Source organism: Mangifera indica, chromosome 7, assembly GCF_011075055.1.
Source record: "Mangifera indica cultivar Alphonso chromosome 7, CATAS_Mindica_2.1, whole genome shotgun sequence".
Classification (NCBI taxonomy): Eukaryota; Viridiplantae; Streptophyta; class Magnoliopsida; order Sapindales; family Anacardiaceae; genus Mangifera; species Mangifera indica.
Window position 1 is genome coordinate 5,292,220 of NC_058143.1, and position 20,378 is coordinate 5,312,597.

At 30.5% G+C, this 20,378-nt stretch overlaps 2 protein-coding genes and 1 long non-coding RNA gene across 3 annotated transcripts; all 3 read left to right on the top strand.

Moving 5' to 3' along the window:
• Positions 1-8,702: 8,702 nt before the first annotated feature.
• On the top strand, positions 8,703-9,566 carry LOC123219924 (fatty acyl-CoA reductase 2, chloroplastic-like). The gene is made up of 4 exons (XM_044641894.1): positions 8,703-8,934; positions 9,013-9,113; positions 9,187-9,340; positions 9,412-9,566. Exons 1-4 carry the CDS (start codon positions 8,852-8,854, stop codon positions 9,446-9,448), a joined length of 375 nt encoding a protein of 124 aa, XP_044497829.1. The 5' UTR covers positions 8,703-8,851; the 3' UTR covers positions 9,449-9,566.
• Positions 9,567-12,997: 3,431 nt separating this feature from the next.
• On the top strand, positions 12,998-13,869 carry LOC123221400 (fatty acyl-CoA reductase 2, chloroplastic-like). Its single transcript, XM_044644256.1, has 4 exons — positions 12,998-13,174; positions 13,240-13,343; positions 13,450-13,649; positions 13,728-13,869. Exons 1-4 carry the CDS (start codon positions 13,048-13,050, stop codon positions 13,867-13,869), a joined length of 573 nt encoding a protein of 190 aa, XP_044500191.1. The 5' UTR covers positions 12,998-13,047.
• Positions 13,870-19,557: 5,688 nt separating this feature from the next.
• LOC123220731 lies at positions 19,558-19,901 on the top strand. The gene is made up of 2 exons (XR_006503134.1): positions 19,558-19,675; positions 19,747-19,901. It is a non-coding gene; the product is annotated as an uncharacterized LOC123220731 (long non-coding RNA).
• Positions 19,902-20,378: the final 477 nt, after the last annotated feature.

A 20,378-nucleotide genomic window follows, 5' to 3' on the forward strand; every position in this document is an offset into this window, starting at 1 on the left:
TATTTGTTAGTTAGACACCTATTGAAATATCCAAAACTACCTTCCCCAATCAGAGAATGTTAGCACATTTTTTTAAGAAGAGTTTTTCTTCTTCTCCTCTCATAACCAAAAGCACAAAACAATGTCTCTTAAGGATTACACTACTCGCGCAAATGGAGTTGTGAAAACAACTTATGTCAAACCCTTGAAATGCAATCGAATCAACCATGCGAATAAAAAAATAATCTAGGTACGCATTTTACATTTACAAAATTTCACATATGTTTTAAAATGTCCAACATTGATATCAAAGCATAAGTTGTGTATATGACATGTATTATATAAAATTAAATTCTGGATTATGTGAATTTTAATTGAAAATTGGTTCAAATTTGTTTTTGGGCACGAATTAAATTCGGCCAAATTGCATTAAATTAATGTTTGGAAACAGGTTACAATATAGTTTGGATATGTGTTACATGATATGGTTTCAAAATCGCATCAAAATTTGGTCAGAATTATAAAAAAATTGAGACCCAAATAGTGTTTTTTCTCATCATTACGTCACTGAATTTCAATGATGTTGGAGGTTATCATTGGTCCGAGTAAGACAATCGCCATGAGAAAGACCTAAGGTTTAGTTGCTAGAAGATGGTCAAAAGACAATCAACTGAACAACCAAAATATTAGGGTTTTTCGCTAATTCAGGTTGCAATCAAGTTGAAAAAACTAGATTGCTCAACCCGTTTGGTCAACAGGTTGTCCAAACCCATTAGTCAATAGGTAAATTGTGGTCAACTAGTTTTAACCCAAACCAATCAATATCCACTCGGGTCATTTAACCAATCAAAAATCAAAGTTTGACCAATCATTTATTGATCAATCAATGGTGATTGGTCAATGGTCAATAGCTATCCATTAGATAGTGAAAGCTCGTGGTGGCACATGGTCACGTGTATGGCTCATCCATGGTGCATGAACACACGTTCATGTACTATTTTGACTAGTATAGGTGTGTGCAATGTCATCTAGATGCGTGAATGCTCGTGCGACATTGTCTCAAAACTTAAAGGTATTTAGGACAGTATTTTGGCATGCGAGATATTGTTTTTGACGCATTTAGGCTTGTGAAACCCATTTTCCAGAGCATAGCAGTTGTGTGATGCTCGGATCTATGCATAAAATGTGTTTTATGGGTCTTAAAATGAGTAAAGGTATGTAATAACTCATTCTAGCTTTTGAAAACACAATCAATGTTTCAAAATACATGTTTCTAATTCACACAAGCTTGTTGACTAGGGCTCATCACATTAAGTATAAGATGTGATCATTTAATAATCTAATGATGCATGTTGAGACTATGTATATATAATCAATCATACTCTCTTAACTAGAAAAAATGGGAAATAGTCTAATCATATTTATGTATGACTATTAGCCCTCGCAATAAATGATATTGTTTGGGACAAGAATGCAAAAACTTTTTGGGATTGAATGGATACATTACAACTTGCTAAAAAGTGACGCATAGTAATGTACATAAGAAAATCTACTATTTTATTGTTATTCCCAAATTAACATAATGAGAGGTCTTTAATCTATCACAAAATTTTATGGAGACTTTATCTTGGATAAAGTGACTCTAAGAATAATAGGATTGATGAAATGATCCTAGTCATAATAAATGATGCATTTATTGTATCACATATTATATATGTCAAATGTGAGAATTCTAAAATTAGTAGGATTTAGTGAAATTCTTATCCAGAATTAATATTAACGCAATTAGATTGAATTTTAAAATGTCAAACATTTAAGTCATAAATGATGATTGGGAACATAATGAATTTTCAATTTTGTGTCTTATGTAAAATATTTTAAATTTTAATGTATAATTGCAACAATTGATGTGTATTTGGTTGCATTGATTAAGTTGTGTTTAATATGTCTATTTGATTTAATTAACCATAATATCCTAGAACATGATGGGTAATTTGAATAAGAATGATATTGAATAAGAATAATATTGAATAAGAATAATTATGATGTATGACATTTAAAGATGCACAATATCCTAAATAAGCAAAAAACTTTAAAGGCTGTAAATTAAGTTATGATAGAGTCGCAACTGACTAAAGGATGAAAAATTGAATGGTGTTTTACATAAATATGATGTGGACGCACATCATGTATGTGAAAAACAAGACTGACTTAATTTGATATCTTAACCAGTTCTATAAATAACAACCTGATAAACAAGTACTAATAATATTTAACTGTAGATGTCATAAGTATGGTTTTTGATAAAAAAGTTTGAAAGAACTACAATCCCCAAATGAAGGTAGTTGATCATTAAATTTAATATAATGTCAACTATAATTATGAAGTTGAAGTCAACCGAACACAACCTGACAAATGAATAACAGGTTCATGCAATAGAATGATCTCTTCTCGAAAGTATGAGCATATGAAAGCGCATATGACCCACAAAGAGAATACAAAGACTTTTGTTAATAGTTCTCGCTGTGTAGAACTAGAAAACAAGCATCTTTGAGGTAGCTAGACTAGGTACTCATGCATAAATTGTAGAATCGAGTAACAAAAGTTATTTATGGTTTCAAAAATAAGTGGCCTAAGTCTAAGTAAGGGAAGAAGATTATATAATGCTCAAAGAATAAGAACAAGAACAAGAACAAGAATTTAAAATGACAGAATGGTAAACATACAGGAAGAAGAGACAAAAACAAGATGATATGTTGCAATTGCAACAACAAGAGTTATTTCGTCTGTGAATGCATAAAGCTGAAAATGATATTGTCTCATTCCATTTAAAGTAATGAAACTTTAGTTTTCAGTACTGTGCTATTAGCTGAGCATTATCTTTTGTGGATTACGGATTTAGAAGTCACCAACCAAGTACTGGATTACGGATAGAGAAGCTTTAGTAGATTTTTGTCAAATTCCAAAAAAGATAAGTTGGATTTATGTAAGCAACAACATGAGGGTTAAAGTAAAAGGGATAAAGACAAGCTAATAAGTTTTGCAAGGTGATCGAATCTTATGTCTACATGAAATCCAATATACTCTAAATATTCGATAAATTTTAATCAAAGTACTTATTCTTTTTAAACTACGATATAATTGAAATTTCTCTGGATACTCTATGAAAATATAAAATATAATAGAAGTGATTTTTATGGATTTGGTTTGTTGTTGAATGATTATATAATGTTTATCACCCTTTATTATAATAATGTTAGTTTTTCATTTTTTGTTTCTCAATAACCATTAGTTAAGTCCTAAGAAAGAATACTTATACTTATTCCAAATAGTGGGAGCAAATGCAATTGAACTCAAACTTATTTTGGATAATAAGAGCAATGATTCTCAATTGCTTATTTCATCTATCTCAACCTAATAAAAACATTGAGATCAAGATTCAATCTATTTCAGATAGTGAGAGTGATGATCCTCAGTTACATAAAAGTAGATGTCCGAAAGTACCCTTGTGACATTTTAAAATTGAAAACGAGGCTTTCATAATCAGTACCCAAGATAATGAAGAACCTAAAAGCTTGAAAGAAGTTGTCTCATCCATTGATAAGGAAAAATGTCAAAATGCATTAGAAGAAAAAATGAAATACATAGAAACAAACTAAGTCTAAAGTTTGGTTGACTCATTGTTGAGTTGAAAACCCATTGGGAACAAGTGGATTCCCTAAATCAATCGTAAGGTGGATGACTTAATAAATAGATACAATTCCGCTTTGTGGCAAATAGCTATACTTAATAAGAAAGTACAAATTACTAAGAAATGTTTTTGCCAGTTGAAAATTTTATTTCAGTTTGTTTAATTCTAGCTACAGTAACGCATTTGGATTTAAAATTGTATCCGACAAAAGTTAAACTATTTTTCCTTAGTGAAAAACCTGACAAAGAAATTTACGTGAAACGACATATAGTTCTCATTGTTATAAATTAGATACATAGAGTATGCAATCTTCAAGAATGTTACATGACCTAAAACTATCATCCAAATAGTGGTATTTGAAATTTCATGAGACCATAATGTCTTATGACTTTAAGATGATTAATCAAGACCACTATATCTATATAACAAAATTTGATGACAAATTTTCAATTTCATCTCTATATGAGATGATGTGTAGATAATTGAAAATGATTTGAAGTAAATGATGATCATCAAACGATGGTTGTCGATTTGGGTAAGCAGATTATATATTGGGAATGAAAATCCAAAGGGATTGTTTAAAAAAACTTTTGACTCAAAGCATAATATTCAAAAGATTCTAAAATGATTCAATATAATAAACTGCAAACCTGTTAATAGTCCTATGTCAAATTGCAAATTATTAAGTCGAAAGATATGTCCCCAAACTCAAGATGAATGTAGAGAAATATCAATAATTACCTATTCAAATGTTATCGGATGTATTATATATGTTATGGTGCGTACAGGCCTAAACATTTGTTTTTGTTGTCAGGCTAGTTAGTCAAATATTGAAAAAGCACTAAAAGACTGTTAAGAAAATATTGATATATCTAAAACGTTCTATGGATTATTGTTTATGTAATTAAGGATCAAATTTGCGTTTGATTAGCTATTGAGATGCTTGTTGGGAAGGTGATTTAGACCAACACAAATCATTTTCTAGCTATGTTTTCTTACTCTAAAAGGACTCATATCCTGAAATGATAAGAAACTGACATGCGTAACCTTATCCATAAAGAAGGTTGAATATATAGTCTATTCAATGATTGTGTAAGAAACTGTTCAATTAAGAAGATGTTTTGTAAATCTAGATAAACAAAATGATATTGTTGAAACAATAGTTGCCCGTTGACATAATCAAGATGATAAAACTTTATAAAAGATCTCAAGTTTTGTAGAATAACCAAACATATTGGCATTAGACATAATGTTTTAAGAGATATCATTTCCAATAGGGAAATAAGTGTATAATATAATTCTATGCGTTATATGGTCACTAATTCTTTAACTGAACTCATTTCAAGAGATGTATATTTTGTATATGTTAAACCTCTTGATTGCATAGACTATGATTGATAAATTGTTAAGCTTCTATATTGTACTGAAAACACAACGTCAAAAACTATGAATACAAGTTTATTTTGTTTTGGGTTTTTATTACATACACATTGTTTTAGCTTAAGAAGATTACAATGTCACGCAAGTTAAAGTCTTGCTCACTCATACGAGCAATTACCTTTGACACTAAAAGAATGAGCAAAAATGAGATATTATTCTTGAGAAAAGTAGCACTAAGAGAACGTGCAAATACGAGACAAATTTCTTCAGAAAAGATTTGTTGAAGTTAAAAAATGTTGTCTTGATGATTGACCAAGATGCGGTCATGGATATATACATTTGAAAATGACTGATTTGGATTCTCCACATCCAAATAACTTATGAATGCAAGATATGAGTTCTTAATATAAATAAATACCTGTAAGTATGAAAAAAAATTAAGAACTCAAGTTAGACATTAGGTATAGCCAATGAATTAAGATCTATATAATGTTGATGTAATGACATTAATGAAGAATACACATTGTAACACATGATTCATACCATATGTATATAGTTCATCTTTTTCCTCCAGATTTTAAAATCATTTTACCAATAAATTGTTCAATTTCTACTCTAGATGACCTCATTTTGGTTCTTTAGTTGTTTCTTTAATTTCTTTGCTCCTACAAAGACCAAAAGAAACACACAACAACACTAAGAAAGCAAGATACCGAACAAGAACAGAAAATTATTTTTGAAAATATTCAAATATATTTAAAAAAATACCAAGATATAACAAAAGAACAAACTATAAGAACAAATTCAAGGCACTTTTCAAGATATTAGATATCACTGCATATATAATCGAAAAAACAAATCACAGAATATAGGTCAAAGAATTCTTTCTAGCTGTGATACCACTTGTTATAATTTTTAGTCCAAAATTGTTCGATTCGAGCAATATCAAAGTAAGAGAAAGAAAACAACAACAACAAGATGATTTACTTGGTTTGGATTTTACAAAGAAATCTTGTATTCAAAGCACAGGTGTTTCTCTAGTTGAATCTACTGGTATTCAAGTTCGATTACAAATACAAACAACACAATTGTTAACCAAATACAACCATTAATATAGAAACATATACAAGGCTTAACAAAGTCAAAGAGCACCTAACTTCACCGAAGAGAGGCTATCAATCGAAACTGAGAGGCACAAATAACCAAACCCTAGCAAAGCTTTGACAGATAGAAGAACAAGGGAGAATGAAAAAAAGGAAAAGAGAATAAAACCCTCAATTATAAAAGAGTTTAAATACCTAAGGTTAAGATAAACAAAAACTGCACCCGAAAATGACCAAGGTGACCATTCATAATAACTCTAATTACTAAGACATCCCTCGCTACATTATTACTCTAATACCCCTATAGTTTGAGACACAAACATTATTGAGAGATTACCTTAAAAATTAATGGATATAAATTAATGATGTGTTTGTGTAAATTGGTATGTATAAATATATATTGTATATGGTTGATAGTAATAAAAAAATACTGGAATATTTTTCACTTAAATATCCTTTATATGTTAAACTAAATTTGTTAAGGGATAAAATTGTAAAAAAAATAATATTACCTTAGTAATCACTTCATATTAGAATAATCAGATTATTTATTATATTGTTTATAAAGTGATATGATATATACTTATAATGAGTACCTATCATAATATGTCATCATGTGATTTAATATTATTTTATCATTAATTCAAAATCATAATCACATGATGACACATTAGTATAGATATTTATTATAAGTGTTCATAGTTTTATTAAATCTTTCATTACCTAACAAACAAAACAAAAGAATGTCTATAATAAAATATAGTTATCAAAGTAATCTATCATTCTCCCGAAGCAAATGTACCTTGAGAGTATGAATTCATGCATGGATGTATGTTACACCTACTGGAATTATTCCAGCGACCATTGATGTCTTATTTCAGTGAACACTTCCAAATCCTCTCCATTAGTAATTACAGTGTAGATAATTTTAACAAAAATAATCTTCAACCCAAATCGCCAATAGTTCAAAGTGTCCCAAGAACACAAGCAACAAGTGGAAAGACTCAACCAAAATTCTCATGGATTTGGCTTGCAATCTAAGGAAAATATAAAACATATAGAAAAAGTTTCATTGCCCCCACTCATGAATGAATCTTCAGTCATTCGTTAGATTTTAGCATAGATGGCTGGATAGCAGTAATTTCATGGCTAAAACTATCAACAGGCTGATAGGAAAGAAGTTCATCGGTATTAATGATAGTACTCTCAGATTGTGAAAAACAATCATCTCTTGCAGTTTACCAACAAGTTGACAACCTGGATTTTCGGTACCTAATAGAATTTGATATTAAAAAAAAAAATTTGCCAACCTATGTGCCCCGGCACTGGTCAATTATTCAATCTCCCTTACATTCTCAATCGATGTAAGCCAGTTCACAGCTCTTCTGATCTGAATTTGCTTGCATCTTTCTGCTAATAGAAAATACCAGAGACAATGAAGCCCATCCACTTCTGAAATCAGATGAGTTTTCAGTTTGTGTTCATTTTTCCCACCATTTGTAAACATGGTAGAGGAACATATAGGATGTGGGCTATTCAGTGAAATGTTGGCTGTGCAAAATACTGTAAATGTTTTCAAGATCGAGCCGAGCCTCCCATAACTTATTTAAATTTTTTTTTTTCACTGTAAATTCAATGAGATGTTGGCTGTGCAAAATAAATTTTAAAATAATTATTTAAAGTTAATTCTTTTCGTTCAGGATTAAGCCGAGCCTCCCATAGCTTGAGTTTGTGCTCAAGCCATAACTACTTATTATTCTGAGTTTCGTTGACCCAAACTTACAATTAAAATCGAGTCAGTTGGATTTGAATTTAACTCTAAATGTAAGGAAGAAACTGAATGTGTTAATGTGTTTACACGGATTATCCAGTGCCAATCATTTTGATACAAATATATGTGGATGAACTTTTCGGTCACTAGATTTTCATGAACAGTAACCGACAGAGTTATAATTTTTTGAAATAAATTAGTTGCGTGGCTTATCTAATGTTATTATCAGAAACCAGTGGCACCAGTACCGAAGTAGTTCGTTCCTGGAAGAAACTAAAGAATGCCAATAATTGCTAAATACAAATGACATTTAATGTAAGTTTGTTGGAAGGGAAACGCCGTGTTAAAATGTTAAATATATTGAACGATGAGAACGTGTTAAAATGACATTAATTTGAGATGAGAACGATGAAATTAAAATTGTTTTTATTATTATATATATTGAAAAACCGTACATTAAAGACGTAACTCATCTTTAATGGGCCCCAATACAAAAGTGTAATTAATTAGCCTGACACTATCTGCGTTGAATTGAGATGACTCTTGGAAAGCTTAAAGTGTTTTCTCTGGTGAACAGGTTCAAGACCTGGAAAATCAAGAATGATAGAGAAAGAGTACATTAACATCTTGAGAGAAATGAATAAGTGGACTTTCATTAGGTAAAATATCTCATACAGTAGACTTGTATGGGAAACAGAAAATGTTTCCTTCTGTTACTTGTATGACTCCATTAACCTTTACCAACATCTGCCTCTAAGACAGACTATCTATATCCTTCAAGAATCACTGACACATAATCTAAATACACACATACTCACAACACCACAAACACACATAGCACATGACATATATTACTTAAGAAGCAAAGAGGGACTCTTAAGTAAGGTGGTTCCTATTCCTGGAAATATTGGTGAATCAAATCTTGGTATGGATCCTGATTTAATGATGGAAATAGCACAAGAGGTAGATGTAATCATAAATTCAGCAGCCAATACAACATTTGATGAGAGGTTCCTCCTCATCTTTAATAATTTTTGGGATATCCAAGTTCATTTTATATAAACTAATGCTTGGATTACTCAACGTAGATTTGATGTAGCCGTAAACATAAACACAAGAGGGCCATCTCGAGTACTTGATTTTGCAAAGAAGTGCAAGAAACTTTGTTGTTTCATACATATATCAACTGGTAACTAAATCTTGCTTATGAGTAGAAAATAATGAAGTTGTTTATTTATTTAGGCCCTCTTGTGTTAATATAGAAAACGTCGTAGAGACTCTCAACCCCAAAAGCTCACCATTATTACACCCTCCTGTGGATGTTGATGCTGAAGTGAAGTTAGCTTTGGATTCCAATCTTGCTTTTCATGGAGATGAAGAAATGGCTCGGAAAATGAAAGAAACGGGTTTAGAAAGGTGATTACTTTAGTTAAATTAATTATGTTTTAACCTTTCTTCATTAGTGAGATGTTAAAATCACTGTGCAGTTATAACCGACAACAGCTACCGACAAGTATAAATTAAAGGCAGACAAAACACAGTTTCTCATTTCAATGAAAAAATTTCCCCAATGTTCTTACAAAATATCTCTCAAACAGATAAACCTTTAAAAATAATCATTATTATTTGTTGATTTTTGCCGTTCTCCTTGAATTTCTGATTAATTCTTTTGTTGATTTTTGCTGTTGATTTTAATTGGAAATTACGTAAGTAGATAAACCTTTAAAAATAATCTTTTTGGAACCAATAATGTTTTGAAAACTTAATGATGAATTTTCCGATCGTCAAATTCTGACAACAGATTCTAGCTATCAACTGTTGTTTGCTGTTGATGCTGCCTCAGTCCTTATGTAGAATCAAATATTCAGCTTCTCCATGTAAAGAAGGTAGCTTGTATTAAGAACTAATTCGATGAAATAAGAAATTTAGAAACTATCTTTTCAATTATATACAACCTACCAATTTTTTTCTAAAATTAGGCAATATTGTCACTTGTATAATTACAAAAGTCAAGCTGCTAAAATTATGCCAAAAGTTTTGCCAAGAGATTAGATTAAACATAGTCTTTCTAGTTGATGTATAAGAAATCAATAAGCATTAATTTGTCAACTAAGAATTCGAGCTTAATGGGGAAAAAAAAAAAAAGAAACAAAAATCATATACGAAGATCTTTCATTCAAAATTATGAAGCTAAGTATTAATCTGAAAATAGAAAAATAAATTTTCATCTTTCGACGTACATAACATCCTGCATGTTACAATTTGATTAAAATACGGGCCTCATATTGTGGCTGTTGAATAAAGATATACTTAATTCCATGCAGAAGCATACTTTGAGGTAAATGATTATCTACCTAATATGGTTGCTTAATTTCCTTGTAGAAGTATACTCTAGAGCTATTCATTGTAATTTAATGTTGCCATAGTATTAAGGCACTATATCATGTTTTAATCAATAAATGACATTTCTTCCTCTATATCATACATGTGTATTTTATATATGTGATGAATGTCCTTATATAAAATAGTAGACCGTGACAAGGGAATGTCACTAATACACCTATTTAACCCCCTCATAAACAAATTTCACATCTCTATTTCTTTCTTTTTACCAATGTTGAATTTTGATTATTACTATTTTTCCATACAACTATAAAAAGAGCCTCGTGGAACCTGTCTTCCAAAAGTACATTATTAATGCAAATCACCAAACAAAAGTACTCTTGAAATACTTATATTGAGCACCCTAAAGTCTCAAAAATAAAATTTAAACCGATTAAACTCTTTTGTCTCAATATGTGTCATGGTTCTATAACTCAAAAGTATAACAGTATTATGGAAAAAACATAAAAAAAACTCATCCAGTGAATCTCTCAGTGCATTTGAAACTCAAGTCTTGGCACGTCAGGCTTGTGTTTATGAAATATCCATTAAGTGAGTTTTTAACATTCATTCATATATATATATATATATATGAGTACACCTTAGATCGATTCTCATACAAGAGCTTAAAGACTTAACTAAGCTTTCGTAATCAATTTTTGCATCAATTACTAATAGTCTTTGATCCCCACCATAGTATCTCCTTATGTTGTCATCTTCATACATCCACTGCCCCCAATTTATACTCAAACATGAATATTGCTTCAACCAATTTTCAAAAATGAAAAAAATTTGCAATAAAAAAAGCGCATTTGGTTAAAACAACATTTCAAGCTAATGAAACAATTCTTGATACGTACTGACCTCCGCATGACAAAGTTATGTTTCTACAATATCACAAATAACCCTTTTATTCTCATATATTTGGAGATAAACTAAAATAGTTTAGAATTTTGAATTTTAGAGAATGATGCCTATCCACCTACTTGCCAACTTGCCTACATGCCTACCCACCTAGCTACCTATGGCCTACCGCCTATGCACTTACCCACCTACCCGCCCACTCACCCACTATTTCCGACAAAAAAATAAATTAGTTTGTTTTTCAGGAATTCTATCTAAAAAATGAGGCATTCTTTTATTCTAATTTAAATTTGATGTAAACAAGCAATTCTTATAACTAAATTAAGTTTGAAACAACAAGAAATACAATAAAAAAACTTACAAATTAACATAAAAGAATTCATCACTACATAAAGAAATCTTCAATATTTCGGTTTCAAACCTTCAAACAAAATAACAATATAATGAAATGTTATTAATTAACTTAGATTATGGTAATTTTGGTAAAGGAATTTGTTTGTTTGAACTGATTTTTTGATAAGAATATGGATCAACATAAGTTTGAGAGGTTAGAGTACTTAAGATTAGAGATGAGAGTAAAAAAGGTATTAAGTTGGGGTGTTATCAATATTCATATAATGCATAAAAAGTGGGTTAAAAATTGTATAGAATGATTAAAAAAATGGTTAATTTAATTAATTTTCCCAAATAATGTAGGGGAAATTAATCATTTAACCATGTTATACAATTTTAATCTATTTTTTTGTATGTATAATATGAATATAGTTAAGACACCAATTTGATATTCATTTTACTCTCTTCCCTAATCTTAGAACCTTAACCTCTCAAACTTATTTTTATTCATATTCTCATAAAAAAAATTAGTTCAAAATTAAATAAATTTTGCATAAAAATCATCTTAATTGAAGTAAATGATATTTCATCATATTGTTTGATATTTTGTTTGAATATTTGAAATTAAAAGCATTAGATTTATTTGTTTAGTGATGAATCCTACTTTGATCATTTGTAAATTATGATTTTTGGTATAGTTTTGTAGTTAATTTAGTTAGAATTTACATTTGAATGAAAGAATATCTAATTTTTATATTGAAATATAATACTTCGATTTTCTTATGAAAAGTATGCAAGTAGGGGTGGGATAAGCAAGTAGACATACTACTAGTCAAGGCACACGAATAAGTTTATGGGCACTGTTCAAGGTAATAGGGTAGACAGAGGTAAACGGATATGCATGATACTGTTTATAAACATTGTTTATGAGTACTCATCACAAAGATACTATTCACATATAGATAGATAAGCATGATGGGAGGATAGGTATAGTACTATTCATGAATACTGTTTACAAACACTATTTACAAATGTCGTTCAAATTGTAAGTATACAAGAATAAACAGGTGGATACTTTTTACATATCATATGAGACGAGTAAAACAGATACGAAGTAAGGGTTTTGGTTATATTTATACAATACATAAAAAGTAAATTAAAATTGTATAATATATTTAAAAAAATTAAATTAATTAATCTTTAAATTAATAATAATATATCATCATATAATTAAATAATTTTAAATTAAAAATAATTAATATTAAATTACTTAATATCACATCATTATTTATGTAAAAATTATCTCATTGTAAGTTTTGGTGAAGCCTACTTGGTTTATTTTTCCATCACATGTTCAACAATGGCTATCATGCCATATAATTAATGCGCACGGAGGCCAGTCGGTGTATGTTTCTCTGCCAACCAACTTGGCATTAAATGCCATTAGTAGTAATATATATAAGAATAATTGTGCCTCCATTTCCACTTGCAAATAAAGCACCTGTTTCCATACTGTCAGCATAAGCTCTTCTTTCATTGAAGTCATGAGCTCTTTCTCCATTGAAGAACAGAATAAAATAGAGAAAACTTGTAAGAATGGCATTGGCATTCTTGAGTTTCTTCCTGCAAAGAACTATTTCGTTACTGGTGCCACGGGTTTCCTAGGCAAAGGTAAATTAGGCAGTAAAATTACGTAGAATTTTTTATATAAGATTCTGTGGTTTTAAAATTTTCAGCCATAATTGAGAAGCTATTACGAGCAGCACCCAACGTTTGCAAGATTTATCTCTTAATCAAGGCAGAAAACGAAGAAGCTGCATTAGAAAGAATAAAAACTGAAGTAAATTCTACATATATAACACAAAACTCTTTCTAAATATATGCATATATCTATTTTTACACTGTTTAGTCTAACAAATTTACTATTTCTTCTTATAATTAATAAGATAATAGATTCAAATCTATTCGACTTGGCGAGAGATATGCATGGGAAATCTTACCAAGATTTCATGTTAAGTAAGGTGGTTCCTATTCCCGGAAATATTGGTGAATCAAATCGTGGTATGGATCCTGATTTAATAATGGAAATAGCACAAGAGGTAGATGTAGTCATAAATTCAGCAGCCAATACAACATTTGATGAGAGGTTCCTCCTCATCTTTATTAATTTTTGTGATATCCAAGTTCATTTTATATATACTAATGCTTGGATTACTCAACTTAGATTTGATGTAGCTGTAAACATAAACACAAGAGGGCCATCTCCCTTTCTTTTGCTTTCAAACTGGGGACTACGTGGGCCCCCACACACCCGATCACATATAAACTTGTCCACCAGCATTGCCAACTTGCATTTCCAAGCGTAAATCCACATTGTCTTCCCCACCTTTCTCAATCTCTCCAATAAAATTTGGCCAAATCTCAATATTACACTCTGCCCCCCTTGTGGTTTAAGCACATATTTTGTTACCATATCAGTGTTTGTTGCCATTCTCTGTCTTTGTTTGATCGTTGGTCACTTGCTTGAAGAGAGCCGCTGGGTTAATGAGTCCATTACTGCTGTCTTGATCGTAATTTTTTATCTCTTCCTGCCCCTCTTGCATGGCACCATATGTTCTTGTTTCTGTTCTTTTTGTCTGCTATGTACTTATGTTTATCTTGGATAGGTTGAAATGCAGTTGTGGATGTTATTAGTAGAATTGAAAGAGTTTTGTAGTTTTTGATTCAATCTTGTCGAAGGGTGACATAATTGTTCTTCAATGGTTTGAGATTCTAAAATTTGTTCTTGATTGCTAGTTGGGTCGTTAGTTTTGTGTTATTAAGAGTTGGCCATTGCATAAATCTTCGATCGCCTTATATATATATATATATATATATATCCCACGAAAGCTATAAACATGATGAGGCTGGTGGAGCTCATGAGCGGGTGCGCTCCCCAGTGAGCAGGAGGGGGTACAGGGGCAATAGTAAGCGTGTTTAACTACCTACCACTAGCTCTTTATCATGCAGTAAATAAGGTACTACCCGCTGTTAGTAATAGACGCTCATCAATATAGTAAACTACAAACCTATTATAATCTTGTGTCAAATTGCAAATTATTAAGTCGAAAGATATGTCCCCAAACTCAAGATGAAAGTAGAGAAATATCAATAGTTACATATTTAAATGTTATCGGATGTATTATGTATGCTATGGTGCATACATACCTAAACATTTGTTCTTGTTGTCAGACCAGTTAGTCAATATGAGTCAAATATTGAAAAAGCACTAAAAGACTATCAAGAAAATATTGATATATCTAAAATGTTCTATGGATTATTGTTTATGCAATTAGAGATCAAATTTGCGTTTGATTAGCTATAGAGATGTTTGTTAGGAAGGTGATTTAAACCAATGCAAATAATTTTCTAGCTATGTTTTCTTACTCTAAAAGGACTCATATCTTGGAACGATAAGAAACTAACATGCATAGCCTTATCCATAAAGAAGACTGAGTATATATTTTATTCAATGATTTTACAAGAAATTGTTTAGTTAAAAAGATGTTTTGTGAATCTAGGTAAACAGAACAATATTGTTGAAATAATAGTTGTCCATTGACATAATCAAGATGATAAAACTTTATAAAAGATCTCGAGTTTTGTAGAATAACCAAATATATTGACACTAGACATAATGTTTTAAGAGATATCGTTTCTGAGAGGGAAATAAGTGTATAATATAATTTTATGCGTCATATGGTCACTGATCCTTTAACCGAACTCGTTTCAAGAGATGTATATCTTGCATATGTTAAACATCTTGATTGCATAAACTATGATTGATAAATTGTTGAGCTTTTATATTGTACTGGTAACACAACGTCAAAAACTATGAGTACAAGTTTATTTTGTTTTGAGCTTGCATCTTGAATTTCTTAGGTTTTTATTGCATACACATCGTTTTTAGCTCAAGAAGATTACAATGCCACTTAAGTTAAAGTCTGGCTTACTCACACGAGCAATTACCTTTGGTACTAAGAGAATGAGCAAGGATGAGACATTATTTTTTAGAAAAGTAGCACTAAGAGAATGTGCCAATGGGAGACAAATTTCTTGAGAAAAGATTTGTTGAAGTTAAAATGTTGCCTTGATGATCGATCAAGATGAGGTCATGGATATATACATTTGAAAATGATTGATTTGGATTCTCCAAGTCCAAATAACTTATGAATGCAAGATATAAGTTCTTAATATAAATAAATATTTGTATGTATTAAAAAGATTAAGAACTCAAGTTAGACATTAGGTATAGCTACTAAAGTAAGATGTATATAGTGTTGATGTAATGACATTAATAGAGAATACACATTATAGCACATGATTCATACCATGTGTATATAGTTCATTTTTTTCCTCCAGATTTTAAAATCATTTTTACCAATAAAGTGTTGATATAATGACATTAATAAAGAATATACATTGTAGCATATGATTCATACCATGTGTATATAGTTCATCTTTTTCCTCCAGATTTTAAAATCATTTTACCAATAAATTGTTCCATTTCTACTCTAGATGACGTCATTTTGGTTCTTTAGTTGCTTCTTTAATTTCTTTGTTCCTAAAAAGACCAAAAGAAACATACAACAACACCAAGAAAGTAAGATACCAAACAAGAACAGAGAATTATTTTTGAAAATATTCAAACATATCTAAAAAAATACCAAGATATAACAAAAGAACAAACTCAAGGCACTTTTCAAGATATAAATATCATTGCATATATAATTGAAAAAACAAATCACAAAACATAGATCAAAGAATCGTTTCTGACTATGATACCACTTATTATAATTTTTAGTCCAAAATTGTTCGATTCGAGCAATATCAAAGTAAGAGAAAGAAAACAGCAACAACAGGATGATTTACTTGGTTTGGATTTTACAAAGAAATCCTACATCCAAAGCAGAGGTGTTTCTCTAGTTGAATCTACTAGCATTCAAGTTCGATTACAAATACAAGCAACACAATTTTCAACCAAATACAACCATTAATATAGAAACATATACAAGGCTTAACAAAGTTGAAGAGCACTTAACTTCATCGAAGAGAGACTATCAATCGAAACTGACAGGCACAAATAACCAAGCCCTAGCAAAGCTTCAATAGATGCAAGAACAAGGGAGAATGAAAAAAGTAAGAGAGAATAAAACCCTCAATTATAAGAGAGTTTAAATACCTAAGGTTAAGATAAACAAAAACTTCACCCGAAAATGATCAAGGTGACCCTTCATAATAACTCTAATGACTAAGATATCCCTCGCTACAATATTACTCTAATGCCCCTATAGTTTGAGACACAAATATTACTAAGAGATTACCTTAAAAATTAATGGATATAAATTAATGATGTGTTTGTGTAAATTGGTATGTATAAATATATATTGTGTATGGTTGATAATAATAAAAAAATACTAGAATATTTTTTACTTAAATATCTTTTATATGTTAAACTAAATTTGTTAAGGGATAAAATTGTAAAAAATTAATATTACCTTAATAATCACTTCATATTTGAGTAATCAGATTACTTATAAAGTGATATGATATATACTTATAATGAATACCTATCATAATATGTCACCATGTGATTTGATATTATTTTATCATTAATTCAAAATCATACTCATATGATGACACATTATTATAGATATTCATTATAAGTGTTCATAATTAAATCTTTCATTATGTAACAAACAAAACAAAATAATGTCTATAATAAAATATAGTTATCAAAGTAATCTATTATTCTCCCGAAGCAAATGTACCTTGAGAGTATGAATTCATGCATGGATGTATGTTACACCTACTGGAATTATTCCAGCGACCACTGATGTCTTGTTTCAGTGAACACTTCCAAATCCTCTCCATTAGTAATTAGTGTAGATAATTTTAACAAAAATAATCTTCAACCCAAATCACCAATAGTTCAAAGTGTCCCAAGAACACAAGCAACAAGTGGAAAGACTCAACCAAAATTAACATGGATTTGGCTTGCAATCTAAGGAAAATATAAAACATATAGAAAAAGTTTCATTACCTCCAGTCATGAATGAATCTTCAGTCATTCGTTAGATTTTAGCATAGATGGCTGGACAGCAGTAATTTCATGGCTAAAACTATCAACAGGCTGATAGGAAAGAAGTTCATCGGTATTAATGATAGTACTCTCAAATTGTGAAAAACAATCATCTCTTGCAGTTTACCAGCAAGTTGACGGCCTGGATTTTCGATACCTAATAGAACTTGATATCAAAAAAAAAATTTGCCAATCTATGAGCCCCGGCACTGGTCAATTATTCAATCTCCCTTACATTCTCAATAGATGTAAGCCAGTTCATAGCTCTTCTGATCCGAATTTGTTTGCATCTTTCTGCTAATAGAAAATACCAGAGACAATGAAGCCCATCCACTTCTGAAATAAGATGAGTTTTCAGTTTGTGTTCATTTTTCCCACTATTTGTAAACATGGTAGAGGCAACATATAGGATGTGGGCTATTCAGTGAAATGTTGGCTGTGCAAAATACTGTAAATTTTTGCAAGATCGAGCCGAGCCTCCCATAACTTATTTAAATTTAATTTTTTTTTTCACTGCAAATTCAATGAGATGTTGGCTTTGCAAAATAAATTTTAAAATAATTATTTAAAGTTAATTCTTTACATTCATGATTGAGCCGAGCTTCCCATAGCTTGAGTTTGTGCTCAAGCCATAACCACTTATTATTCTGAGTTTCATTGACCCAAGCTTACAATTAAAATCGAGTCAGTTGGATTTGAATTTAACTCTAAATGTAAGGGAGAAATTGACTGTGTTAATGTGTTTACATGGATTATCCAGTACCAATCATTTTGATACAAATATATGTGGATGAACTTTTCGGCCACCAGATTTTCATGAACACTAACCGACAGAGTTATAATTTTTTGAAATAAATTAGTTGCGTGGCTTATGTAATGTTATTATCAGAAACCAGTGGCACCAGTATCGAAGTAGTTCTTTCCTGGAAGGAAGTAAAGAATGCCAATAATTGCTAAATACAAATGACATTTAATGTAGGTTTGTTGGGAAGGAAACACCGTGTTAAAATGTTAAACTGAACCAATCATTAATTTGAGATGAGAACGATGAAATTAAAATTGTTTTTATTATTATATATATTGAAAAACCGTACATTAAAGACGTAACTCATCTTTAATGGGCCCCAATACAAAAGTGTAATTAATTAGCCTGACACTATCTGCGTTAAATTGAGATGACTCTTGGAAAGCTTAAAGTGTTTTCTCTGGTGAACAGGTTCAAGATCTGGAAAATCAAGAATGATAGAGAAAGATTACATTAACATCTTGAAAGAAATGAATAAGTTGACTTTCATTAGGTAAAATATCTCATACAGTCGACTTGTATGGGAAACAGAAAATGTTTCCTTCTGTTACTTGTATGACTCCATTAATCTTTACCAACATCTGCCTCTAAGACAGACTATCTATATCCTTCAAGAATCAATGACACATAATCTAAATACACACATACAACACCACAAACACACATAGTACATGACATATATTACTTAAGAAGCAAAGAGGGACTCTTAAGTAAGGTGGTTCCTATTCCTGGAAATATTGGTTAATCAAATCTTGGTATGGCTCCTGATTTAATGATGGAAATAGCACAAGAGGTAGATGTAATCATAAATTCAGCAGCCAATACAACATTTGATGAGAGGTTCCTCCTCATCTTTAATAGTTTTTGGGATATCCAAGTTCATTTTATATATGCTAATGCTTGGATTACTCAACGTAGATTTGATGTAGCCGTAAACAGAAACACAAGAGGGCCATCTCGAGTACTTGATTTTGCAAAGAAGTGCAAGAAACTTTGTTGTTTCATACATACACCAACTGGTAACTAAATCTTGCTTATGAGTAGAAAATAATGAAGTTGTTTATTTATTTAGGCCCTCTTGTGTTAATATAGAAAACGGCGTAGAGACTTTCAACCCCAAAAGCTGACCATTATTACACCCTCCTGTGGATGTTGATGCTGAAGTGAAGTTAGCTTTGGATTCCAATCTTGCTTTTCATGGAGATGAAGAAATGGCTCGGAAAATGAAAGAAACGGGTTTAGAAAGGTGATTACTTTAGTTAAATTAATTATGTTTTAACCTTTCTTCATTAGTGAGATGTTAAAATCACTGTGCAGTTATAACCGACAACAGCTACCGACAAGTATAAATTAAAGGCAGACAAAACACAGTTTCTCATTTCAATGAAAAAATTTCCCCAATGTTCTTACAAAATATCTCTCAAACAGATAAACCTTTAAAAATAATCATTATTATTTGTTGATTTTTGCCGTTCTCCTTGAATTTCTGATTAATTCTTTTGTTGATTTTTGCTGTTGATTTTAATTGGAAATTACGTAAGTAGATAAACCTTTAAAAATAATCTTTTTGGAACCAATAATGTTTTGAAAACTTAATGATGAATTTTCCGATCGTCAAATTCTGACAACAGATTCTAGCTATCAACTGTTGTTTGCTGTTGATGCTGCCTCAGTCCTTACGTAGAATCAAATATTCAGCTTCTCCATGTAAAGAAGGTAGCTTGTATTAAGAACTAATTCGATGAAATAAGAAATTTAGAAACTATCTTTTCAATTATATGCAACCTACCAATTTTTTTCTAAGATTAGGCAATATTATCACTTGTATAATTACAAAAGTCAAGCTACTGAAATTATGCCAAAAGTTTTTCCAAGAGATTAGGTTAAACATAGTCTTTCTAGTTGACGTATAAGAATTCGAGCTCAATGGGGAAAAAAAAAAAAAAAGA